The sequence below is a fragment of the Ictalurus furcatus genome, chromosome 12 (assembly GCF_023375685.1).
Source record: "Ictalurus furcatus strain D&B chromosome 12, Billie_1.0, whole genome shotgun sequence".
NCBI lineage: Eukaryota > Metazoa > Chordata > Actinopteri > Siluriformes > Ictaluridae > Ictalurus > Ictalurus furcatus.
In genome coordinates this window covers 8,634,052-8,655,933 of record NC_071266.1, presented here as the reverse complement: position 1 = coordinate 8,655,933, position 21,882 = coordinate 8,634,052, and the positions used below count along the sequence as shown (strand labels likewise).

The window sequence follows — 21,882 nt, the reverse complement described above, 5'->3', positions numbered from 1 at the left end:
CTCTTTCGGTGCCTCAGTGTCTGCAGTGGAACCTCAGTACATAGCTCAAGTTTGAGATAAGACTCTCTCCAACATCTCTCCCTCTCTCTCTCTCTCTCTCTCTCTCTCTCTCTCTCTCTGCATCTCTTTCTATCTGTCTCTCTGTGTTTATGTCTCTCTCTTTCTGTCTCTCCTTCTTTTTAATCTCTCTCTCTCTCTGCATCTCTATCCATCTGTCTCTCTCTCAGTTTATGCCTCTATCTCTTTCTCTCCTTCTTTCTCGCTCTCCTTTTTAATCTCTCTCTCGCTTTCTGTGTGCATCTATATCTATCTGTCTCTCTCTGTTTATGCCTTTATCTCTTTCTATCCCTCCTTTTTAATCTCTCTCTCTCTCGCTCTCTCTCTCTGTTTCTCTCTGTGCATCTGCGTGTGTGAGTGTCTCTTTCTTTGTTGGGTTCTTTCTCTCTTTGTGTCTCTCTCTCTATCCCTCTTCTCTCACCATCTCTTAGTATGTTTCTCCATCTTTGTCTGCCTGTCTGTCTCGTTTGCTATTTTGCTTTCTGTCTCTATCTGTCTCTTTCTGTGGGTGTGTGTGTCTCTCTCTCTGTGTCAATCTCTCCATGTCTGTGTCTCTCTTTCTCTTTGCCTGTGTGTGTGTGTGTTTCCCTTGATCTTTCCATGTTTGTGTCTCTCTTTCACACTGCCTGTGTTTGTGTGTCTCTCTATATCTCACAATTGGTCTCACTCTCCCTCAATTGGTCTGTGTGTCTCTCTGTCCATTTGTGTTGGTCTCTCTCTCACTCTCGCTCTCTCTGTCTCTCTCTCTTCTAACCAAATCAGCCACCACCACCGTCCTTGATATTCTTCCATCCCACAATGCACTTCACACGGTGTGCTGGAAAGCGTGACATCATTATCTCAGCCGCCCTGTTTTGAAATAAATCACCTGCATTCTTTGGCACTTTCTTTCTTTCTTTTCTCTCTCTTCACCTTCTCTTGCTTTTCTTTTCGGGCCAGGCCGAGATTATTATTTTTTTTGCAGGAGAATAACAAAAGCGAGGGAACCGTGTGTTTTTGCAGAGCAGGGTTCCAGCACTAACCGGCCGTAAAGAAGGGGAATGTTTTGAAAAGAAACACAGCGTGTGCTGTTAGGTAGGGAGTGTTTGGTGACGGGGGTGAGAAATGGCGGCCGACACCACCGGGGTCACGGAGGGAAGCTGAACACTGGCCTTTTCCTCCCTCTTTTTCTGTCTCTCCTGACCTGATGGATCAGTGCTGATTTATTCCTCTCAGACACAGGAGCCAGACACACAGGTCTCTCTCACACACTGACAACTATAAACCTTTCTGCCCAGATAAACGTGAGACGTGTGTGTGTGTGTGCGTGTGTGTGTATGTGTGTGTGTGTTTGTGTGTGCAGAGAGATGGTATAACATAGACCACGTCTTCCTCCTGCTGGAGGACAGCTCTGTTCTCTCTGACCTCTCGTCATTTTCATTAGCAACTTCATTCTGCACATACTGCATTTTCTACAAGTAATTTGGGCCTTAAAGCTTATTTAATAGACCTTATGGATCATTTTTGTACATTTTAAGGTGCGTCATCTCTTTAATATGTCCCAATGGAGGTCCAAATGCTAATATCCTTTGATTCATAAGACTGGATATCCTTCTGACCACAGGTGTGTAGATGCTGGTCATGTGACAGTGTCCAAAATCTCTATAAAAATTAATAAAATAAAACACAACAAACTTAATGGCATGGTTATCAAAAAGCAACTTCTCTTTGTCACGTTAACTATAAACATGGGCAAAAATAAATAATATAGCTGCTACTGCTGGCTATGTTGAAGCTGAGATTGCTCAAGCATTTTTTTTGTTTTTAGTATTTTTGCAAAGTTCAACATTCAGTATGTATAAATCTAAATGTAATGTATCAAAATGTATCAATTATATCAGAAATAATGAATGAAGAAAAGCTGAAATGCAGTGAGGAGTTTGTTTACGGTAACTAAGCAAGAACGTTCTCTTCCGTTACACAATGTGTTAGTATGTCCCAGTACTTGCATACTGTTTTGCTACACACTCAAATGTATGTACTTTTTCTTCACAAAAATAGTATGTACATACTATTAGTACATAGTATAAGTAGGCGAGCCTGAGATGCAGCACTAATCTCGCTACCAAGCTATATAAAATGTGAAAGACTATGTCAGTATGTGATGCTTTTTACAGTATCTATCTATTTATTACAGTAACAGATTACAGTGTAAGGTCTCTTGCTCACTTTCTCTCTCTCTCTCTCTCTCTCTCTCTCTCTCTCTCTCTCTCTCTAGCTCGCTCTCTTCGTTTCACTATTTCTCTGAGCTTCTAAGAAACTACACAAACACCTAATTCTTTTTACATTCTGTCCTGCAAGTTTTAAAATGTTTTTTTTTTTTTAAATAAATTAACCCTAATTGATTAACAGTTTGTTTGTAGCTTTATAAAACCATAATTTTATAAGAACTTTCTATAAGTTTTTATTTTATTTTTTTTATTCATTGTCTTGAGTTCTGTGCTTCGTTCATATATTAATGATCTACACTTGCAAATGAAACTTTTCAATTAATATATCCTGCTTTCTTAATCATCCATATATCAGGTTTTGATTATAAAAACAAACAAACATACAAACTAACAAAAAAAACCCCATAACCCAGCAGTATTTTCCTGCTCAGCACTATGCGTAATGGTCACATGAGAGGCCAGGGAAGGCATGGCAATATTTATTACAGCCTCCGTCTTCTCGGAAATACCTTGATTTAATTTCTAACGCCAGACCGGAAGGACCGAAGAAGGACTCCCTAAGTTAATTGTCTCCAGGACTCTGACAATGCGCTGTTGTCCTCACCCTCGCCAAGAAAAATCCCCTGAGTTGGGTTTATGGGACAGTTTATTCATGTGGCTGTTTTATTTATGTCCGTCCTACCTGAGGTTCTGCCCCTTCGTCCAACATGGCATGCATTAAAGATATTGGCGAGGCGTCATGTAATGAGTTAAATTTGTTGTGTACCATACAGTATGCTCAGGTGGACTTTTTTCCTTGTTGTGCTGCATGTGGTAAAATCTCTGTCTTGGTCTCTGTTTCTGACCAGAGAAAAAAACACCACTTTTTCATTCCTCTCAGTCCCTTGACTCGCTCTTTTTCTCTCTACAGAGGAACTGAAGGATGACTTTGACAGTATGGTGCCTGATGCCACTTTACAGCCAATTGGGAATGGTACAGGTAAGTTTCACATGTTTCTAATGTTGTTGCAAACACACCCCCTTACAGAAGTCACATGACTTTTCCATATGAATAATCACATGATTCACATACGGTTTTCAGACATTTTTCACATTTAGGGAATGTGTTATTTTTTATTTTCATGTGTTTTTTTTGTCCACATGATTCATTTTTATATGATTCATTTGCTTGCCATGTATTTTTTTTCTTTTCACATGTGATTTTTTTCTTCATTTGTTTTCATGTGATTTCCCCCCCCCCAAATGATTCATTCATTTATTTTCAAAAGATTTTTTACTCGATTCATATTGTTTTTCAATGATTTATTTTGTTTTCAAGTGATTTTATCACGATTCATTTATTTTCACATGTGATTTCCCCCCTGCCTGATTCATTTGTGTTATTTCAATCAAATTAATTAAATTTACGTTCACCTGTTACATTCTAACATAAATAATAATTTTTTCTTGTAATCACATGCAAAAACCTTATGATGACATGAAATGAATGTTATTTTCCTGTTAGTGCCCACATCAAACCCAACACCCACAATCCTTCCTTGAACATTATCTCTTGCCTCCATCACATCACCAAGGCACTCTGATTGGCCATGGCGCCGGCCGAGTGATTGAGCACTATTTAAAAAAATGTGAATTCTTCCTCATGTCTTGAACTCTGCCAGTGCTAACCACAGCCCTGGCTCTGGACAAAACCGGGAAACTCTTCAGTGTGGAAATGGAATTTTAATAAAGGTTTCCATTTATGATGTTAACCTTGTGGAAAGCAGAGCAGCCCATGCTGGGCTGTTTTTTGGAAATCCACTCATGAATTACAAGTATTTTGCTTCTGAACTCCGAACCGAATAGTTATAGAGCCAAAGACGAAGAGCTTGCGGAGGGAAACGTGGAGGAGCATTAGTTAGTGCTTTAACCTAGTGCAGCAACTTTTCCAAATCTTATTCCTGTCTATAAATTGAATTTGAGTGCAAAACCCAATTTATTCAGATCATATCCTCTTCAAAGCTGGCTTCATCATTTGTTCATTCACGTTTAGCTCATTGCTGGCAAGACGGGAATCACATAAGCAAGGCTTAGGTGTGTGTGTGTGTGTGTGTGTGTGTGTGTGTGTTTATTTTAATTATACTGCACACACCACAGTGTAGGTTCCTTCTTGATAACGAAGGCTTCGTTTTACACACTCCAGTTCCTCGGATCTGAAGAGGGAACGCAAAAGGTCCATTGGCACTTTGACATTTTCGAGACATTTTTGACATCGACACAGTCCACTACCTTGACCTTTTAGCAAATTAGACCATAAAATGTTTACTGTCTGACAAATCTCCGTACACAGTTTACCTTTCACTTCGGCATGGCCTAATTAAAAAGGTGGCTAATAAAATCTCCGAGCGCTCCGTCACCTTCTCCATAGAATTCTGCCTAATTGACAGATGAGACGGCTCGAGGAGACACGGACGCTAATCTCTATACAAATATAATGAATAATGGAGTGAGCCGAAGGAAACTTGGCAGTTTTCAGCAGTTTCCAGAGACATGTCGGTGTATATATATATATATATATATATATATATATATATATATATATATATTACAGTGCCCTCCACTAATATTGGTACCCTTGGTAATTATGAGGAAAAGAAGGCTATGAAAAACTGTCTTTATTGTTTAATCTTTTTATCTTTTGTTAAAAAAATTCTCTCATGGATATTAAACAATTGCAAACAAAACACAGGTTTATCAAAAAGAAAAAAAAAGCACATATATATATATATATATATATATATATATATATATATATATATATATACTTTGTTAAATATAGGTGTGCAACAATTATTGGCACCCTTTTAGTCAATACATTGTGCTACTTCCCTTTGCCAAGATAACAGCTCTGAGTCTTTTCCTATAATGCCTGATGAGGTTGGAGAATACATGGCAAGGGATCTGAGACCATTCCTGCATACAGAATCTCTCCAGATCCTTCATATTTCGAGTTCCCTGCTGGTGGACTCTCCTCTTCAGTTCACCACACAGGTTTTCTATGGGTTTCAGTCAGGGGACTGGGATGGTCATGGCAGGATCTTGATTTTGTGGTCAGTAAATCATTTTTGTGTTGATTTTGGTGAATGTTTTGGATCATTGTCCTGCTGGAAGATCCAACCATGTCCATTTTAAGCTTTCTGAAAGAGGCAGTCAGGTTTTCATTTAATATCTGTTGATATTTGATAGAGTCTATGATGCCATGTATCCTAACAAAATGTTCAGGTCCTCTGGCAGAAAAACAGCCCCAAAACATTAAAGAGCCACCACCATATTTAACCGTGGGCATGAGGTACTTTTCCATATGGCTACCTCTCTGTGTGCGCCAAAACCACCTCTGGTCTTTATTGCCAAAAAGTTTCATTTTGGTTTCATCTGACCATAGAACCCAATCCCATTTGAAGTTCCAGTAGTGTCTGGCAAACTGAAGATGATTGATTTTGTTTTTGGATGAGAGTAGAGGCTTTTTTCTTGAAACCCTTCCAAACAACTTGTGGTGATGTAGGTGACTTCAATTATAGTTTTGGAGACTTTCTGACCCCAAGACACAACTAACTTCTGCAATTCTCCTGCTGTGATCCTTGGATATTTTCTGGCCACTCGAACCATCCTCTTCACAGTGTGTTGAGACAATATAGACATGCGTTCAATTTACCGTTGATTTATAACATTCCCAGTTGACTGGAACTCCTTAATTATTGCCCTGATGGTGGAAATGGGCATTTTCAATGCTTGTGTTATTTTCTTATAGCCACTTCCCATTTTGTGTAGCTCAACAACCTTTTGCTGCACATCACAGCTATATTCCTTGGTCTTAACATTGTTATGAATGACTAAGGGAATTTGTCCTATGTGCTACCTCATATTTATACCCCTGTGAAACAGGAAGTCATGGTTGAACAATTTCCTGTTCTTAGTCACCCAGGTGTGCTAAAAAAAATTAAGTATCAATGGGAATATACTTCAAATATATATTTCTCATATCAATTCATAGGGGTGCCTATAATTGCTGCACACCTATATTTAACAAAGACATTTTTTGGGATAAACCTGTGTTGTTTGATATCTATGATAGCAGAGTATTTTGTGATTTTTTTAAACAAAGGATCAAAAGTTTAAACAAAGACACATTTTCACAGCCTTCTTTGCTCATATTTACCAAGGGTGCCAATATTAGTGTAGGGCACTGCATATTTTTCACCATTTTATTTAACAATCCATTTAATCACACTGCAGAATTTAGGACGCCTGGAAAAAGCACACCCTGATGAAACATCCTCTTTGTATCTCGATATCGTAACTTCCTGTAATTTGAAGTGTAATTTTTCAGAAGCTGTCTTGTTAGGAGTTTGATTAGGGAAATCAGAAGTAATGTAGCAAACATCATTTCCTCCCTGAGCTTCCCTCATCGCACGGCACCTAATACATTTAAAGCACAGGGAAAAAAGAGTTTATCGTTAAAAGCCTTTTTCCACAATTCAGATGGCATTCCCACTAGATTAAGCCATATTTCTTATTTTAGTGGCCATTAGTTGACAAGATAAGGCTGTAATTTAGACGTATCCCTTGCAACTAGTACTTTAATGTTTGTTTTTTGTTCAGCTGTTTTATTACATCTAGGACATGTTACCGGTTCCCTTAATTTTTCACATACACTTAAGAACACAATTTTTTTTAATACTAATTCCAACTGTCCTTCTTTTTATCTGTTTCTTTATAAAGTGAAGAGAATGGACTGCACAGCTGAGTTCGAGGAGTTCTTCTCTAAAAGGAAGATGGCCGACAGCGAGAGCCATGTGGTTAGCATCGCTGAGTATCTGCAGCGCGCCGACACAGCCATCATCTACCCTGAGGCTCCGGAAGAGATTGCCCGGCTGGGCACACCCGAGGGCCCCGGGCATGAGGAGAATGGTAAGGACGTGCCACCCCACATACCCAAGTGTTTACCTTCTGAAAGAGGTGCAGCTGTTAGGGCGTTGAAATCAGATCCCTATCCTCAGGGAAAATTGCACCAGCCTGGACACACATACCTCACTCATGAGGAAAGTGGGAAAATTAGACATGGATAAGACCACCAGTTGGATGGAGCCAAAATGGCGTGCTACTCAAGACTGGAGCCATTCATGGGGTCAAAACGGAGAGTATTTTGCGATATAACAATCCACTTTAAATAATATAACAGATTCATTGATACTGATACTGATACATGATTCAAGTCTTTAAAATTGGTATCTTTATGGCATGATGTCATCCTGCTTTTGCTTACACTTAAATAATTAATATAAAATATTAATTAACGGCTTGTATCCTCTTAATATTAAATCTCTTCAGGTATCATGAGGTTACATTTTTGCCTCATCATCTATGCCTAATATTTATGTATTATTATTATTATTATTATTATTATCTTTTGAAAATGTGTTTTTTAATTATTGCTTCTAATGCATTATTTATTAACTAATTTATTTAGTATAACGATAAATATAGAAATACATCATTCTAATCATCATTATTATTAGAAATAGTAATTTTATTATTATTAATATTTATTAATTTTATTTATATATTCTTTCCCTCTTTTTCAATCTATATCTATGTGCAATGTTCTACAAACTGTGTGCATTCAAGTATATGTGCTCATGCATTGGTTTGTGTACATATTAGTGTGTGTGTGTGTGTGTGTGTGTGTGTGTGTGTGTAGGGTTCCCAGTGCCAGGCCTGACGATGGCACTCAGTATAGCAGATTGTAGAGATACCTCCCATACCAGTCTGGGCATAGCGCCAATTAGCTGCCATTGATTTGCTGACCTTTTGGCCCACTGCCCCTTCCCATCCTTCCTCCCTCCTTCACTCACTCGCTCTCTCTCTCATTCCCTTGTTCCTTCTCTCTGCCACAGACCTGCCACCTGGAACTCCAGATGCTTTTGCCCAACTGTTGACCTGCCCCTACTGTGACCGGGGTTACAAGCGCTTGACTTCTCTGAAGGAACACATCAAGTACCGGCACGAGAAGAACGAGGAGAACTTCGCCTGCCCTCTGTGCAACTACTCCTTTGCTTACCGCACTCAGCTGGAAAGGCATATGGCCACGCACAAGCCTGGACGAGATCAGGTGAGCGTCACATGCCCTGCCCTCCCTCCCTTACTGTATTTCGCTCATGTGCTCTCTCTCTCTCTTATCCGCTCTCTCTGTCTCTCTTTCTCATTCTGCTGCCAGCTCTGCTCTTCTATCTTGCACCCTCTCAATTTGCCAGCCTTTCATTAACTCTCTCTCTCACGCTCTCCCTGCTACACATATATACGGCCCCTGACTTTATACATTATTTCTAATGTGCTGTATTCCCATGAAGAAAAGAGATCATTTTGATTGGCGACCGTTATTAATTTTTCATGGCATTTTGAAGATGCAGATCTTTTACTGGTAATAGCCTTAATAGAGGCCTAAATGGCTTTTTGATGGCCTGCTCATATGATTCTGCAGTCTTATGTTCACGATCGAATGATTGTTTTAATTTCCAATTTAGAAATTTCATCTGCACTTTAAATTTACTCCCTTTTTTTGTTAATGTTCTTTAAGAATCAGCGCATCGGCCAATTAGGTAGCATGGTCTACATTTTTGGAAATACAAACAACGGCTTTAATGGCAGGTAGAGTAAAATTATTTGTTCAGTTATTCAGTGTACAAGCGTGTCGTTCTCCTGGTTCAGTTGCAGAATCACGGCAAACGATCCTCAGATGAAGCGGCGCATCAAAATCCTCCATTTAATTGTTTGCTATTCGGCTCATGCAGCACGTTGCAGTTGTCTTTCATCTGTGTGAGATAATGTTCCAGCTCTAACGGAGTGATTTAATACAATGTGGACTGGCAGCTTGCTCACCTGCCTTCCCCAGTCTGCTCAAAACACGAGCAGATGGCCCATTCTCCTCGTGTACCCTGCTAATCCACAAATTACTTCCTATTTATTGTTTTTTTGTTTGCGTACTTCCTTCACATAGAAAGACTTTCCTGTTAAACGGTCCCCCTGGTCCCACTTCATTTTTTGACATTATGCTAAAATCTGATAGTGTTGAAATCAGTGTAGTCCAAATGCACTGGCTTGATTGACAGCTGCTTTTGAGGGTTTCTACACCCTCTGATTTCCTGTTTAGTCATTTTATGGCCACTCCTCCCCCCGCCATCTCGCATTTCTTTATTTATCACAAACAAATACACACTTCATGACTAACTCAAGAACAACACGAGTCACATGAGTCACACTGTGTTTGAGCTTTACGAGGGTTTTCCCCAATTTTCTCCACTAATTTACAGTAAGAACGCTATCCAGTCTTGCCAAATCATACAGCATGCGGAGTTACTCACTGTCAGCCAAATACTCAGTCAGGTCCTCCGCCCACAACATGGCTAACACGTCACATGGGGCTGAAAAAGCCCCCTCATTCGGTGCTGCCATTCACAATTGAAGCAAAAGGATCATGTTAATGGTGGCACGGCTAAACCCTACCTCCATCCTCATGGGGTGTTCATAAGAGGAGAAAGCATTGGGGGTAGTGGTGGTGGTTGGTAGTGGTGGTGTTCGGGGGGGTAAAGCAGCTGTTGCTGTTTGTTTATGCAACTCAGCAACATACAAGCGAGTAGTGGGGTACCTCCCTGGCGCAGAGCCGCTTGGCTCCCCGCTTGATCTCGGAAGGTTGCTGCTGTTTGAACAATCCTCACTGTGTCCTGCCTTTACGCCATCTGTCTCCTGCCGGAATGCGAGCCCAGTTGTCAGAGCAGATCATGGGCGGCTCCTCTCGTCACCGCTTGCATACTCTTTGTGTTATCCCAGCCATTTAACATATTCACCTCCCACTCAGAATTAATTGTGCACGCCTGGTGTGCCACTGCTTCCCCACACTTACACGCCGTATTGTTGTTGTTGTTATCACTATTATATTAAGATTTTTTTTCTTCCACGGGGCCCCGTTTTGAATTGCAAATTGGTGCAGTGCTGATGTTTTATCTTTTGAATGGAACGACCTACGTGCTGTACTCACGTATTATTAAAGAGTTTAGACGTCCTGGAAATACAGTTCCAATTATCAAACTGTAACATTTACCCAAGCCCACCTTTTTTGAATAATTAACTTTATTTTCAGGTACATTGATAGAAGGCTTCGTTAAATATGCAGGATCTCGTCCGAGTGATTATCCCAAATTAATTAAAGTGGAATAGATTGCCTTCTCTAATGAGGGGAAAACTCTTTTAAAAAAGGAGCCTTTTATTTATTACTCGGCACTGCCAGATTCTAAAGCCATGCTTTGCTGGCACACAAGTCAGGAAATTAAAAGGTATGTAGTTCCTATTATCATGGCCACACTCGTGCTGGCTCAGTGAAGCTGCAAGAAAAGCAAGATGCTGCATTACAACGTGAGCCATTTGGCATGTTGTGTTATGCGCCGATTGTGGTTATGTACCAAACTCTTCCTCTGTTCTGTTTGTGAGGAGCTCATGTAAATACCCTCTCTTCCCCAGCACCAACTGCTGAACCAGGGAGCTGGCAACCGCAAGTTCAAATGCACAGAATGTGGCAAGGCCTTCAAATACAAGCACCATCTGAAGGAGCACCTGCGGATCCACAGTGGTGGGTAGCAATGGGCCCATGCGCTCTCTTTGAATATTCATTACCTCCAGTTAAGATTGTTCTGTACTTCAGAAGATGTACAAAAATCAATATCTGTTGTTGTTTTCTTCTGCTTGCTAACAAAGGATGAATTGTTGTTTTGTTGGCTTTGGCCCATCTCACTCAAAAGAGAACAGTTTAATCAGAATGCCAGATGCTTTATTTTTTTAATCATTATATAAAACAGTTATATTTGATTTTCTTTTTAGCCCAGTATTGATTGTTATTAGATTTTGTTCTAGGAAGAATGTATTATTCATATGCAATGCAGCACTTCTGGAATATAACCACAACATATAGATGCAGGATTATAATGTGTTTTCTGTTTGCCTTTCAGGGGAAAAACCGTATGAATGCCCAAACTGTAAGAAGCGCTTCTCTCACTCTGGTTCCTACAGTTCTCACATCAGTAGTAAGAAGTGTATTGGCCTGATCACAGTTAATGGCAGGATGAGGAACAACATGAAATCTGGCTCCTCTCCAACCTCCGCCTCTTCCTCTCCAACCAACACCGCCATCAGCCAGCTAAGACACAAGCTGGAAAATGGCAAGCCCCTCAGCCTCCATGAGCAGTCCAATCACCTCAACATTAAATCGGAACCACTGGATATAAATGACTATAAGCTGATGATGGCCTCACATGGCTATGGTACACCAGGCCCCTTCCTGAATGGTGGGCTTAGTGGAGGGAGCCCGCTAAGTGCCCCCAACTCCCAGAGTCCCCTCCAGCACTTAGGGATGAGCATAGAAGGACAAATGCTTGGGTACCCATCTTTAGGGAACAACCTGAGTGAAGTGCAGAAGGTGCTTCAGATTGTAGACAACACAGTATGCCGGCAGAAGATGGACTGTAAGCCGGAGGAACTTTCCAAGCTGAAGGCCTACATGAAGGAGCTGGGCTCCCAAATTGAGGAGAAAAAGCCAGGGCTGGGATCACCCGGGGGGCCCCAGACAGGTCTTCCAGTCATCAGCCACAACGGCGCAACCAAGAGTATCATTGACTACACACTTGAGAAGGTCAATGAAGCCAAAGCTTGCCTCCAGAGCTTGACCACAGACTCTAAGAGACAAATTAGCAATATCAAGAAGGAAAAGTCGAATCACACAATAGATTTAGGTACAGAGGAGAAGATGCATGAGAACAACTTAATGTTTACATCCTTTTCTTGCCAGTATTGCAAAGAACCTTTCCCAGGTCCCATTCCATTGCATCAGCATGAGAGGTACCTGTGTAAGATGAATGAAGAAATAAAAGCTGTACTGCAACCCAATGAAAACATTATGCCTAACAAGCAGGGTATGTTCTCAGAGAAGCATGCCCATTTGTTCTCTCCAATCATCTCTGAAAAGGGCATCACTAGCCCCATCAACCCTTACAAGGACCACATGTCAGTGCTCAAAGCATACTTTGCCATGAACATGGAGCCCAACTCAGAGGAACTACTGAAGATCTCGATAGCAGTCGGCCTTCCTCAGGAATTTGTGAAAGAGTGGTTTGAGCAGAGAAAGGTATACCAATATGCCAATTCCAGAACACCTCCATTAGATAGGAACAATATGGAGATCGGTCTGCCTGCTACTAACCACCTGCCCAATAAGGACTCCATGAATGCTCGTTCCCCTCTATCTTTGGTCAAAACTATGGACCGAATGACATCGCCCGCCACCCCTGAGCTACATAACATCAACAACTGTGACATCCCCCTCAGGCTTTCTAAAACACCCCACTTCCCTGGCCCCAGGCAACTTGGTGAGAAGTTGGACCACTCCAGGAGCAACACGCCATCGCCTCTGAACCTGTCCTATGCCTCGTCCAAGAACTCCCACAGCAGCTCTTACACGCCCAACAGCTTCACGTCCGAGGACCTGCAGGCAGAGCCACTGGACCTCTCGCTACCAAAGCTCATGAAAGAACCCAAACACGTGCTTTCTGTCAAGAGCCGGCCCAAGCCCAGCAGTGTCCCCTTAGACCACAACCCCATTACATCACCCCGGGAACATCTGGAGGAGCCACTCAATCTTGCATACCTGTCCAAGAAAGAGTTTGGGAGCCCCAATGGTAACCTGGAGAAAAGCACTAGCCCCATGTTTGGCATTAACCCTTTCTCTGCCAAACCCCTGTACACTTCCTTACCTCCTCAAAGTGCGTTCCCTCCAGCCACTTTCATGCCTCCAGTTCAGGCCAGTCTCCCAGGTCTCAGGCCCTACCCCACACTGGACCAGATGGGCTTCCTGCCACACATGGCTTACACCTACGCAGCAGGAGCTGCCAGCTTTGCTGAGATGCAGCAGCGGAGAAAGTACCAGCGGAAGCCAGGGTTCCAGGTAAACAATCCTTAAGTTCCTGTATCTCTTTTTTCCTCCCGCTCAATGCCTGCATGCCTGTAATGCACTCTGGATCTTTCTGCTGCTAATTAAAAGGTACTTAGAGTGAGAGAGAAGTGCTCACCTGCCGCCGCCTTCAGCATCGGAAGAGCACAGTGAGGGATAAATGTTGGAGAGGCAAGAGAGTGAGATAGAATAGACAAACAGCTGTGCAGTGGCCTGTAGCACTGCTAGCTCCTGTAGTACGCGTCATTAGCATTATCACTGAATGGCAGTTTTAGCGTTCATGACGAGGGAGGGCTTGTGTTACCAGACTCCAGTGTCTAGCGTCTGAGTGGATGAGGGCAGGAAGCGTCGCCGTGCCAGATGCTCCGAGCACTCCTCGCTGTGTCAAGCTGCATCTGTGCCTGTTGTGTGTGTGTGTGTGTGTGTGTGTGTGTGTGTGTGTTTTTGTCATGATGTGTGTCTACTTTGTGTGTGTGTGTTTGTGTATATACCTCCTCCAGTCATCCACCCCATGTTTCTCCTCTCAGGTGTGATGACTCAAGTAACAGGCATGAAAGTGAGAGTTAATGACTTACAATGAACCCTTAAGACTCTCAAAGACCCTGACTTAGTGTTCACTTCACAAGCAGTCTTTTTTCCCCTCCTCTGCCACTTCTCCCATCTTTTTGTATCTCTGTTTCTCCCCATTCTCTCATTTCTTTTGTATCTCTAAAGAGAGAAAAGCCAAAATGAGTTTGAACATGTGGATTAATAATGCACGCTCGCCGTGTTCATTACAGCACAGCGCTGAAGGCTGTTTAACATAGAGGGAAACGTTCTGATAAAAAAGTATTAATAATGTTTCCTATTCTAAGTTATTAAATTAGATTTTAAAAAATACAGCTACGGGCATTTAGCTCAAATTGATTGTGGAATGATAGCACGGCTCTCTTAAAAAGCCCGGCATAGCCATGTCTGAGAATCATTGTCAGACTGGAGCAAGTACTCTTAATGAGGGCAACGGCGCTACACAATTTTGGTCATTTAGTGCACCTCTTGATTTAATCATTACCGCTTGGAAATTAGAAGACTGTGGCAATATGCCCTGCCAAGGCTTTCTCTTATTATTATGACCCTCTAATGCAATAATACTTTTTTTCCCTCATTAATTGAAGTTTTAGCCTATCGGGGTAATCTTCTCTGTAAAGAAAGAGCAGATAAATATAGCATTAACACTCTTTCATGTATAAAATTAAACCAAATTTGAATGCAAATATATGGAGAAAGGTGATATTAAGCGTATGCAGAGAAGGAGAGAGAACTCATTTGTAATATCCGGCCTTTTTATGCATTTTTCTAGTCACAAACATTTTAATGTTTAATTTAGAAGATGGGCTCTAGTGCAAATGTAGGCTGCATAATGAATCCATGACTGAGATTTTTCAGTTTCATTAATAAAAAATCATGCAAGGAAATAATAAAAGTGGTTCAGATCACATTTTTGTTTGTTTGATATTTAAATATACTCATATAAAGGCAGTATTATCACCACGGGATAGAATTAAAAACCTTCTAAATTGTAAATCTCTCTGTTTTCCAGGGGGAGTTGCTTGACGGCACACCAGACTATCTCTCCAGCCTGGATGACATGACAGACTCAGACGCCTGTCTGTCCCGGAAGAAGATTAAGAAAACAGAAAGTGGTATGTACGCGTGTGACCTTTGCGACAAAACATTCCAGAAGAGCAGTTCCCTCCTAAGACACAAATATGAGCACACAGGTACATACTGTTCCAGACACTTATTTTACCCCATGCTTATTTTTTACTTCCTGTTTGTCTAATTAAACCCTCCCCCTGTTTTTTCCTCTTAGTAGTTCTTTCTTTTTTTTTTCTTTTCTCCCCTGCTTATTTTTCGTTTCCGAGTTCAGTTTCTTTGTTCACTTTTTTTTTAGTTGGATGTGAATGGAAAACTAACATTTCTTTCCTATTGACAGGGTGAGAGAAGTTGAATGTGAGGAAAATAATAAGATTAGTAAATAGACAGAATTAAAAAAAAAAAAAATCCTTGTTTTCTTACTCATTCAATTGACCCAGTTAAATTCTACTTATAATATTTGCATAACTCTCCTTTGGCATTCCACCAGCTATTTCAGACAAACGTACACCACATCAAACAGAGATGATCTTTAACCTTTATCTGTAATACTCCTAGTCTTTTTAATTGGCTCAATCGTATATTATACATCAGAGTGCTGGAGTAAGAAAAGCAAGGCCTCTATTTCTCCATGCCTCTATTCTTTCACTTGATTGCATCACGCTATACTGGTTGAGGAATCTGCTGGCAAGAATACCATCTCCCTCTTTCTCGGAGGTGTACGGCATATTGGTACGCAGCATTCCTGTGCTATTTGCGGTCAATGATTGGCTGGATGTGTGCGTTCAAGTGCGCCACTTCACGAGTGCTATCCTAGGTCCAGTGAAATGCCAAAGAAGAGCGTGTGTGTGAGCTGTGTCAAACATACGACCTGAATGTGCTCAGTTGGTCTAAATCCAAATGTTTAGAACAGAGGAAGGTTTGGGGGATGGATATATACTCTGGCTTTTCCTGTCTCTCCCTGAGTTTTGGTTAATTTAATCTCTATGATGTCATGAATTCTCACCCCATCAATAGCCTTAGACCGTCTGCTTTCCCACTGCATCCTATAGCATTCCAAATTCCCAGTCACAGAAAAAAACCAAAAAAAACAACCGGATTGCTCTACCAATCTGCATCACCATGTGTGGCGCAGAGCCACTGTAGGAGACTGCAGTTCAATTTCAGCTTTTATTTGTTTGTTCCTTTGCAGCGGTCGGCGTGTTTGTTTGGTTTTGCGCCGGTTTATTTATGTTGCATTTCTGGCAGCGAGGCTCTTCTGCTGAAAAACCCCAAAGTGTGTGTGTTTCCGCTCTCTCATGCTTCACCTCTAGGAGGGAATTTCAGAAAGTAAACTTACAAACACTCGCACTGATCGTGCTGGTGTGTGTCTGTGTGTGTGTGCAACCAGAATTGAAACCAGAGTAGACAAACATGCAAGCACTTCATAACATATATATATATATATATATATAAAGTTACATTTGTTAATTTTTCCATCACAGTCATTTGTTTTCATCCTTTTCCACATCATTATTAAGTACTACATTGTGTTTATAGTCTCTGAGGTACAAATTTGGACTAAAACTCTGTGTTGTCGTTGTGTGTCTCCGCAGGTAAAAGGCCACACCAGTGCCAGATCTGCAAGAAGGCGTTCAAGCACAAGCACCACCTGATTGAGCACTCGCGCCTGCACTCGGGCGAGAAGCCATATCAGTGCGACAAGTGCGGCAAACGCTTCTCACATTCGGGCTCGTATTCGCAGCATATGAACCACCGCTACTCCTACTGCAAACGGGAGGCCGAGGAACGCGAGGCGGCTGAGAGAGAGGCGCGTGACAAAGGGCGCCTGGAACCCAGCGAGCTCCTCATGAACCGGGCCTTTCTTCAGGGCTTGACGTCTCCCGGATACCCCGAGCACCAAGAGCGTGATCCCATCCTGCGCGACGGCATCAACGGCGGCACCAAAGAGCCGGACAGAACCTATGGCAAGCTGGGGCGCAGGGAGGACGAGTTTGAGGAGGAAGAAGAAGAGGAGAGCGAGAACAAGAGTGTAGACACGGACCTGGACACAGCGCGGGATGAAGAGGAGAATGGCGAGCACTCGATGGATGACAGCTCGCTGGATGGCAAAACCAAATCGGACCACGAGGACAACCCTGAGGATGGTGTCTAATAAGACTACTGTGTTGTGTTCTATAAGCTGCCCCTCCACGTCTTTTCATTTTCAGTTGACTTTTTTCTTTGGTGGCCACCTCAACAGACGTGCTTCTGGATTTGTGCCAGACTGATAAAAAAAAAAGAAGAAGGAATCCAGTCAGGGAGGGGAGGGGGAAACGGGTGAGAAGCTGCATTATGCAAAAATGAAACAAATTAAATATGTTTTTTTTTTTTTTTTTTAATGTACAGTATTAAGGCCTAAAAACTATGTGTGGTGCTACCATCTTTAAAAAAAAAACCTGTGTTCCATAGTATTTATAGCACAAAACTAGTAACTTGTACAAAAAAAATTGCACTCTGCTTCTATAATCACTACAAAAATAATAAAAAAGTATTGCCTATGTATATTTATAGTGTTGAAGAAAAAAAAAGAAGAGGCTGCAGCGTGTTTGCTGCAGGTTGTCAGTATTATGAATTCTCTCGCTCCCACTGTGCCCTTTGCCGTCCTTCACCCCGGTGTTTTCTCAGCTAGCCACATGTTTTTAGGCCTCCACAATTTTTACTCGACATGAAGGAACTTAAATCGATACCGGTTCGGGGTTTTTTGAAGTCTTAAACAGACTGTGTAGAGCAAGTGAAACGGTCCAGAGTGGAGACAGATGAAGGAAGAAGGCACTGATGAAGGAGAAAGCCTTTGTAAAGTCGTTTTCTTTTGTATTAAGAGAAGATTAAGAAGAAAAAAAAAACAAAGCCTTATATGCAAACCTTTTAATCTGTGTGTTTCTACAAGTGCCATCCTTGTACAGTGTTAAAGGAGGATGGATGTGGTGTTGCTCGCACCAGCATCAGTGTTCAGATGAAGATTTCTCCTCCTCCTCCTCCTCCTCCTCCTCCTCAGTATTAGCAGAGTAGGCACTCATTTTTTAGTTTACATCATGTTTGTGCAATTTTCAGTTTCTTTTAAAAATTTTTTTATCAGTATTACGCCAAACCATTTCTCTCCAACAAAAGAAATTGATTCATTTTATTATGTCAGTTTAAATAACATTTTATTTATGTGGCCCATTTTGTATTTCCTAATTTTATTTATTTCATACTGTAGTGTACAGTATTATAGTTCTTCAATATATAGATATATTTTAGTAAAAATGAAACATGATCACTTGGGCAAATTTTACGTAAAGAGAGCATTTATTGTGTTTTGAGACATTAATTGTGAAATGCGAATTTTCAGCTTCTTTCTTTTCTTGTTTTTTTTTTTCTTTTTCTTTTTCCAGTTTACTGGAAAAATTCCAAATTTGGGAACTTTTTATACAATATTGTGAAACACTGTATTTTCGACTGAGAAAAAAAAAAATATTCCACTTTCTTCATCTTGTTTTTCTTTTTTTTAAATAAAAAAATGAAGAGGGACTGTTAAAATAAATACAATGTATTATACCATGAGAGAAAAAAAAGAATCTTTCCTCAAATGTCTTTGTAAAAGTATTATTGAATTTTTAATTTGTAATTCCTCTTGGAAATGACCATGCTCGAATAAACGTAGCCAAATTAAAAGATGTGGCATGGCATCTTTATTGCTTTACTATATTTGTAAATATACGTTAATCGTGTCTTTATTTTGTCTTCAAAAACTAAGACAAAATAATTAACTATATATCATTATTGGTGATAATTATGTAGGATATTTTATGTAGCTGCTGCATCATACAATAATGTTTTGTTAATTTTATATTACTTTTTTATTATTCAAAAATACATTACATGTACTAAGGGGTCTATGATTCGATAAATACTAAATTAAAGAAAATTCTAAATACTGTTTATTTCGGAATAAAGAGTATTCTGAAAAATGTATTTAAAAATCAAAAGCTGTTAATAGGAGAATCACGTATTTAATTTTTGTGGATTAGGTCTAAAATGACCTTTATATGAAAGAAAGGAAGTGAGAAGGAATGAATGAAAGAAACTGATGAATTGCAGGAGAAAGGAGAAAAGAAGCATCTTGCAGGAGATGCATAATAAAGAACACATGAAAAGAAGCTGATGAAAGTAGCGAGACAGAAACTAAACTGTGCAATGATACACACTGGAAGCACTCTTTTACCTGATCTCAGTCCACTTATCGCTTTCTCTCTCTCTCTCTCTCTCTCTCTCTCTCTCACACACACACACACACACACACAAGATGCTGTGAGATATATGAGGTGCTTATTTTAATCACGAATGCTCCGTTTTCCAAGCTGCAATGTCACAGTTTTCATCAAGCCTCGGTTTATGTTTTTTATTAAGAAGCCGAGAGCTCCAGTTTTTTTTTTCTCTCTGTTTGTCGAAGTGCCAGCCGGAGTGACATCATGCAGCCATTGTTTTTTTGGAGCGCTCTGGAATTTCCATTTGTGCCTCTTGGTTTTATAATGTGCTCCTAGACAATGCGGCATTAACTCCATGCTGAGTGTGAGACCCAGCCTGGTGGATTGAGGTTCACGCTTCCTGATGTAATAGGAGTGACTGTGGCCTTTGCACACAGCTGTCCCAGGTAAGACAACATCTGCCAGGGTCAGATTTTAACATCTTTTTAAAAAGTCTGCAATGTCAGTTTAGGGTTCTAATAGGAGTGCAAATGCTTATATGAACCACCTTGTGTGGTATGTATATATGTGTGTGTTTGTGTGTGTGCGTGTGTGTGTGTGTGTGTGCAAGAGAGAGTGAGCGAGAGAGAGAGAGAGAGAGAGAGAGAGAGTGCGACACTGGCCAGCTTTGTGGTATGTTTGGACTCGTTCTCTTCGGATGATTCACTGCCTGCAGCTCAATAAGATTTGCACATTTTCTTTAGGACTCACAACACACACGCACACACACACATATATGCACATTTGTCATGCTATCCTTATGAGGACCTTTCACTGACATAGCTGCAGTTTTAATTTTTAAAAACGTAAGAAAGAAAGAAATGAAATAAAGAAATTAAGCAAAGACAGATATTACAATGCCCAGGAGACATTTGGCTGGTCCACATTAGGAAAACTTAATTCTCTCTCTCTCTCTCTCTCTCTCTCTCTCTCTCTGACACTCACACACACACACACGCACGCACACACAAACACACACACACGCACACACACACACACTAAATCATACCCTACTGTTAACATCTTCCCATTTAAAAAAATAATAAACTGCAGTTTTTTATTCTTTAAGAAAGAAAGAAACAAGTTTTCCTTATGGGGACCGGCTAAATGTCCACACAAAATCAAAACTGTCAGACATTTCTATTTTTGAGGGAACCTTTGGTCCCCATCAAGATATAAAAACATGCACACACACACACACACACACACACATACACACACACACACACACACACACACACACACACACTTTTCCATCTCTCTCTCTCTCTCTCTCTCTCAGTAAAGGGTGACCTAATGTTGCTATTGGCTCGACCGTGTGTTCTCTGACATGTAGACTGGGAAACATGGCTCTTGTTGCGCTCCTTAAATCTTCCTGTGTAAAAACAACCATCAATCTGCCTCACCGCTAGACCACAATCGAATCAGTACCACACAGGGCCGATGAAGTCTTTACCTACAGCCTGCATCGAGGAATTTACCTCAATCATATTGCATCACTAAATGCGCTGTAAAACATTACGACACTACTGAAGCACTAGAGATGTGCAGTTAGGCAGTTATCTTAGATATTTAAACGTAGCACAGCAATATAGCACTGCCGTAATGCTTCACTGTTCAATTTAAAGGAATACTCTGCCATTTTTTTAGCCACGTCTGCAGAGTATGAACAAGTATCACAAACACTTTTACAGAACTGAAAAATGAACCTCTATCCACAATTGCACACACATTCTCACACTGCGGATGATTGGAAATGCCAACAGCCTACAACACATGTCTTTGGACTGGGGGAGGAAACTGGAGTACCTGGAGGAAACCCCCAAAGCATGGGGAGAACATGCAAATTCTGCAAACAAAGGGCCGAGGCAGGATTTGAACCCCCTCAAAGGTGTGAGGCAAACGTGTGCCACCATGCCCCCACAAACCTCAAAACTTGAAATTAATTCAAAATGACAACTGTTATAGGAAAATAATCAACAATGGATGTAGTGCTGTAATGGAGTTACAGTTCCAATAACAGCACATCCTGAAGTTATTCCTCCTGTACCTCAAGAATTTGCAAATACTAGTCATTTTCAATTCATGAAACACTTAAAATCCAACACTTTTTATCTGTTTATAGTTCCATGTTGTGGAACTTCCATGAAACAAGTTGAACAATGTTGTAGCAGTCATTCCCTCAGGACAATAAGCGAACACGTTACAGAGAAACCAAAAAGCGCAAAATCATTTCCTTGAAGGAAAACGTCTGGGTTACGCACGTAACCCTGTTCCCTGAGAAGGGAACAAGATGTTGCTTTCAGCATGAGGCTATGGGAGTGCCCTAGCACGCAACCGGCATCTGAAGCTTGTGTAACATCATGCCTGCCATGATCAGGTGATGTGGCAATGTTAAGCGTGTCGCGTGATATATATATATATATATATATATATATATATATGACACCTGTGAACCGCACCATCAGCCTCTATTATCTGAAACGAAGACGCAATTCACAGGCCTGCCCTTGTATGACAAAGATACCTTCTCAGGGAACAGGGTTACATGCATAACCCAGACGTACCCTTTCAAAGGGAACTCCACGTTGTGTTTAGCATAATGCTACGGGTATGAGAATACCCACGTACCCGAGGGTACGGCCTGTTCAAAAAGACCAAATCCTGAGGGTCACATCAAGAC

The 21,882-nt window shown here is 40.9% G+C and overlaps 1 protein-coding gene across 2 annotated transcripts in view; it reads left to right on the top strand.

The window, feature by feature from the left end:
• zeb2b (zinc finger E-box binding homeobox 2b) overlaps nt 1-18,723 on the top strand; it is an 87,970-nt gene extending 69,247 nt beyond the window's left edge. The window contains exons 4-10 of one of the 2 annotated variants that reach the window (XM_053637282.1): nt 3,178-3,246; nt 7,026-7,214; nt 8,201-8,415; nt 10,818-10,926; nt 11,303-13,290; nt 14,876-14,978; nt 16,527-18,723. In XM_053637282.1, coding sequence (XP_053493257.1) covers nt 3,178-3,246; nt 7,026-7,214; nt 8,201-8,415; nt 10,818-10,926; nt 11,303-13,290; nt 14,876-14,978; nt 16,527-17,086 — 3,233 coding nt within the window. In that variant the 3' untranslated portion in view covers nt 17,087-18,723. Of the gene's footprint in view, nt 1-3,177; nt 3,247-7,025; nt 7,215-8,200; nt 8,416-10,817; nt 10,927-11,302; nt 13,291-14,875; nt 15,057-16,526 lie in introns of both variants that reach the window. The other variant, XM_053637281.1, reaches the window with a different exon arrangement.
• The last annotated feature ends 3,159 nt before the right edge of the window (nt 18,724-21,882 follow it).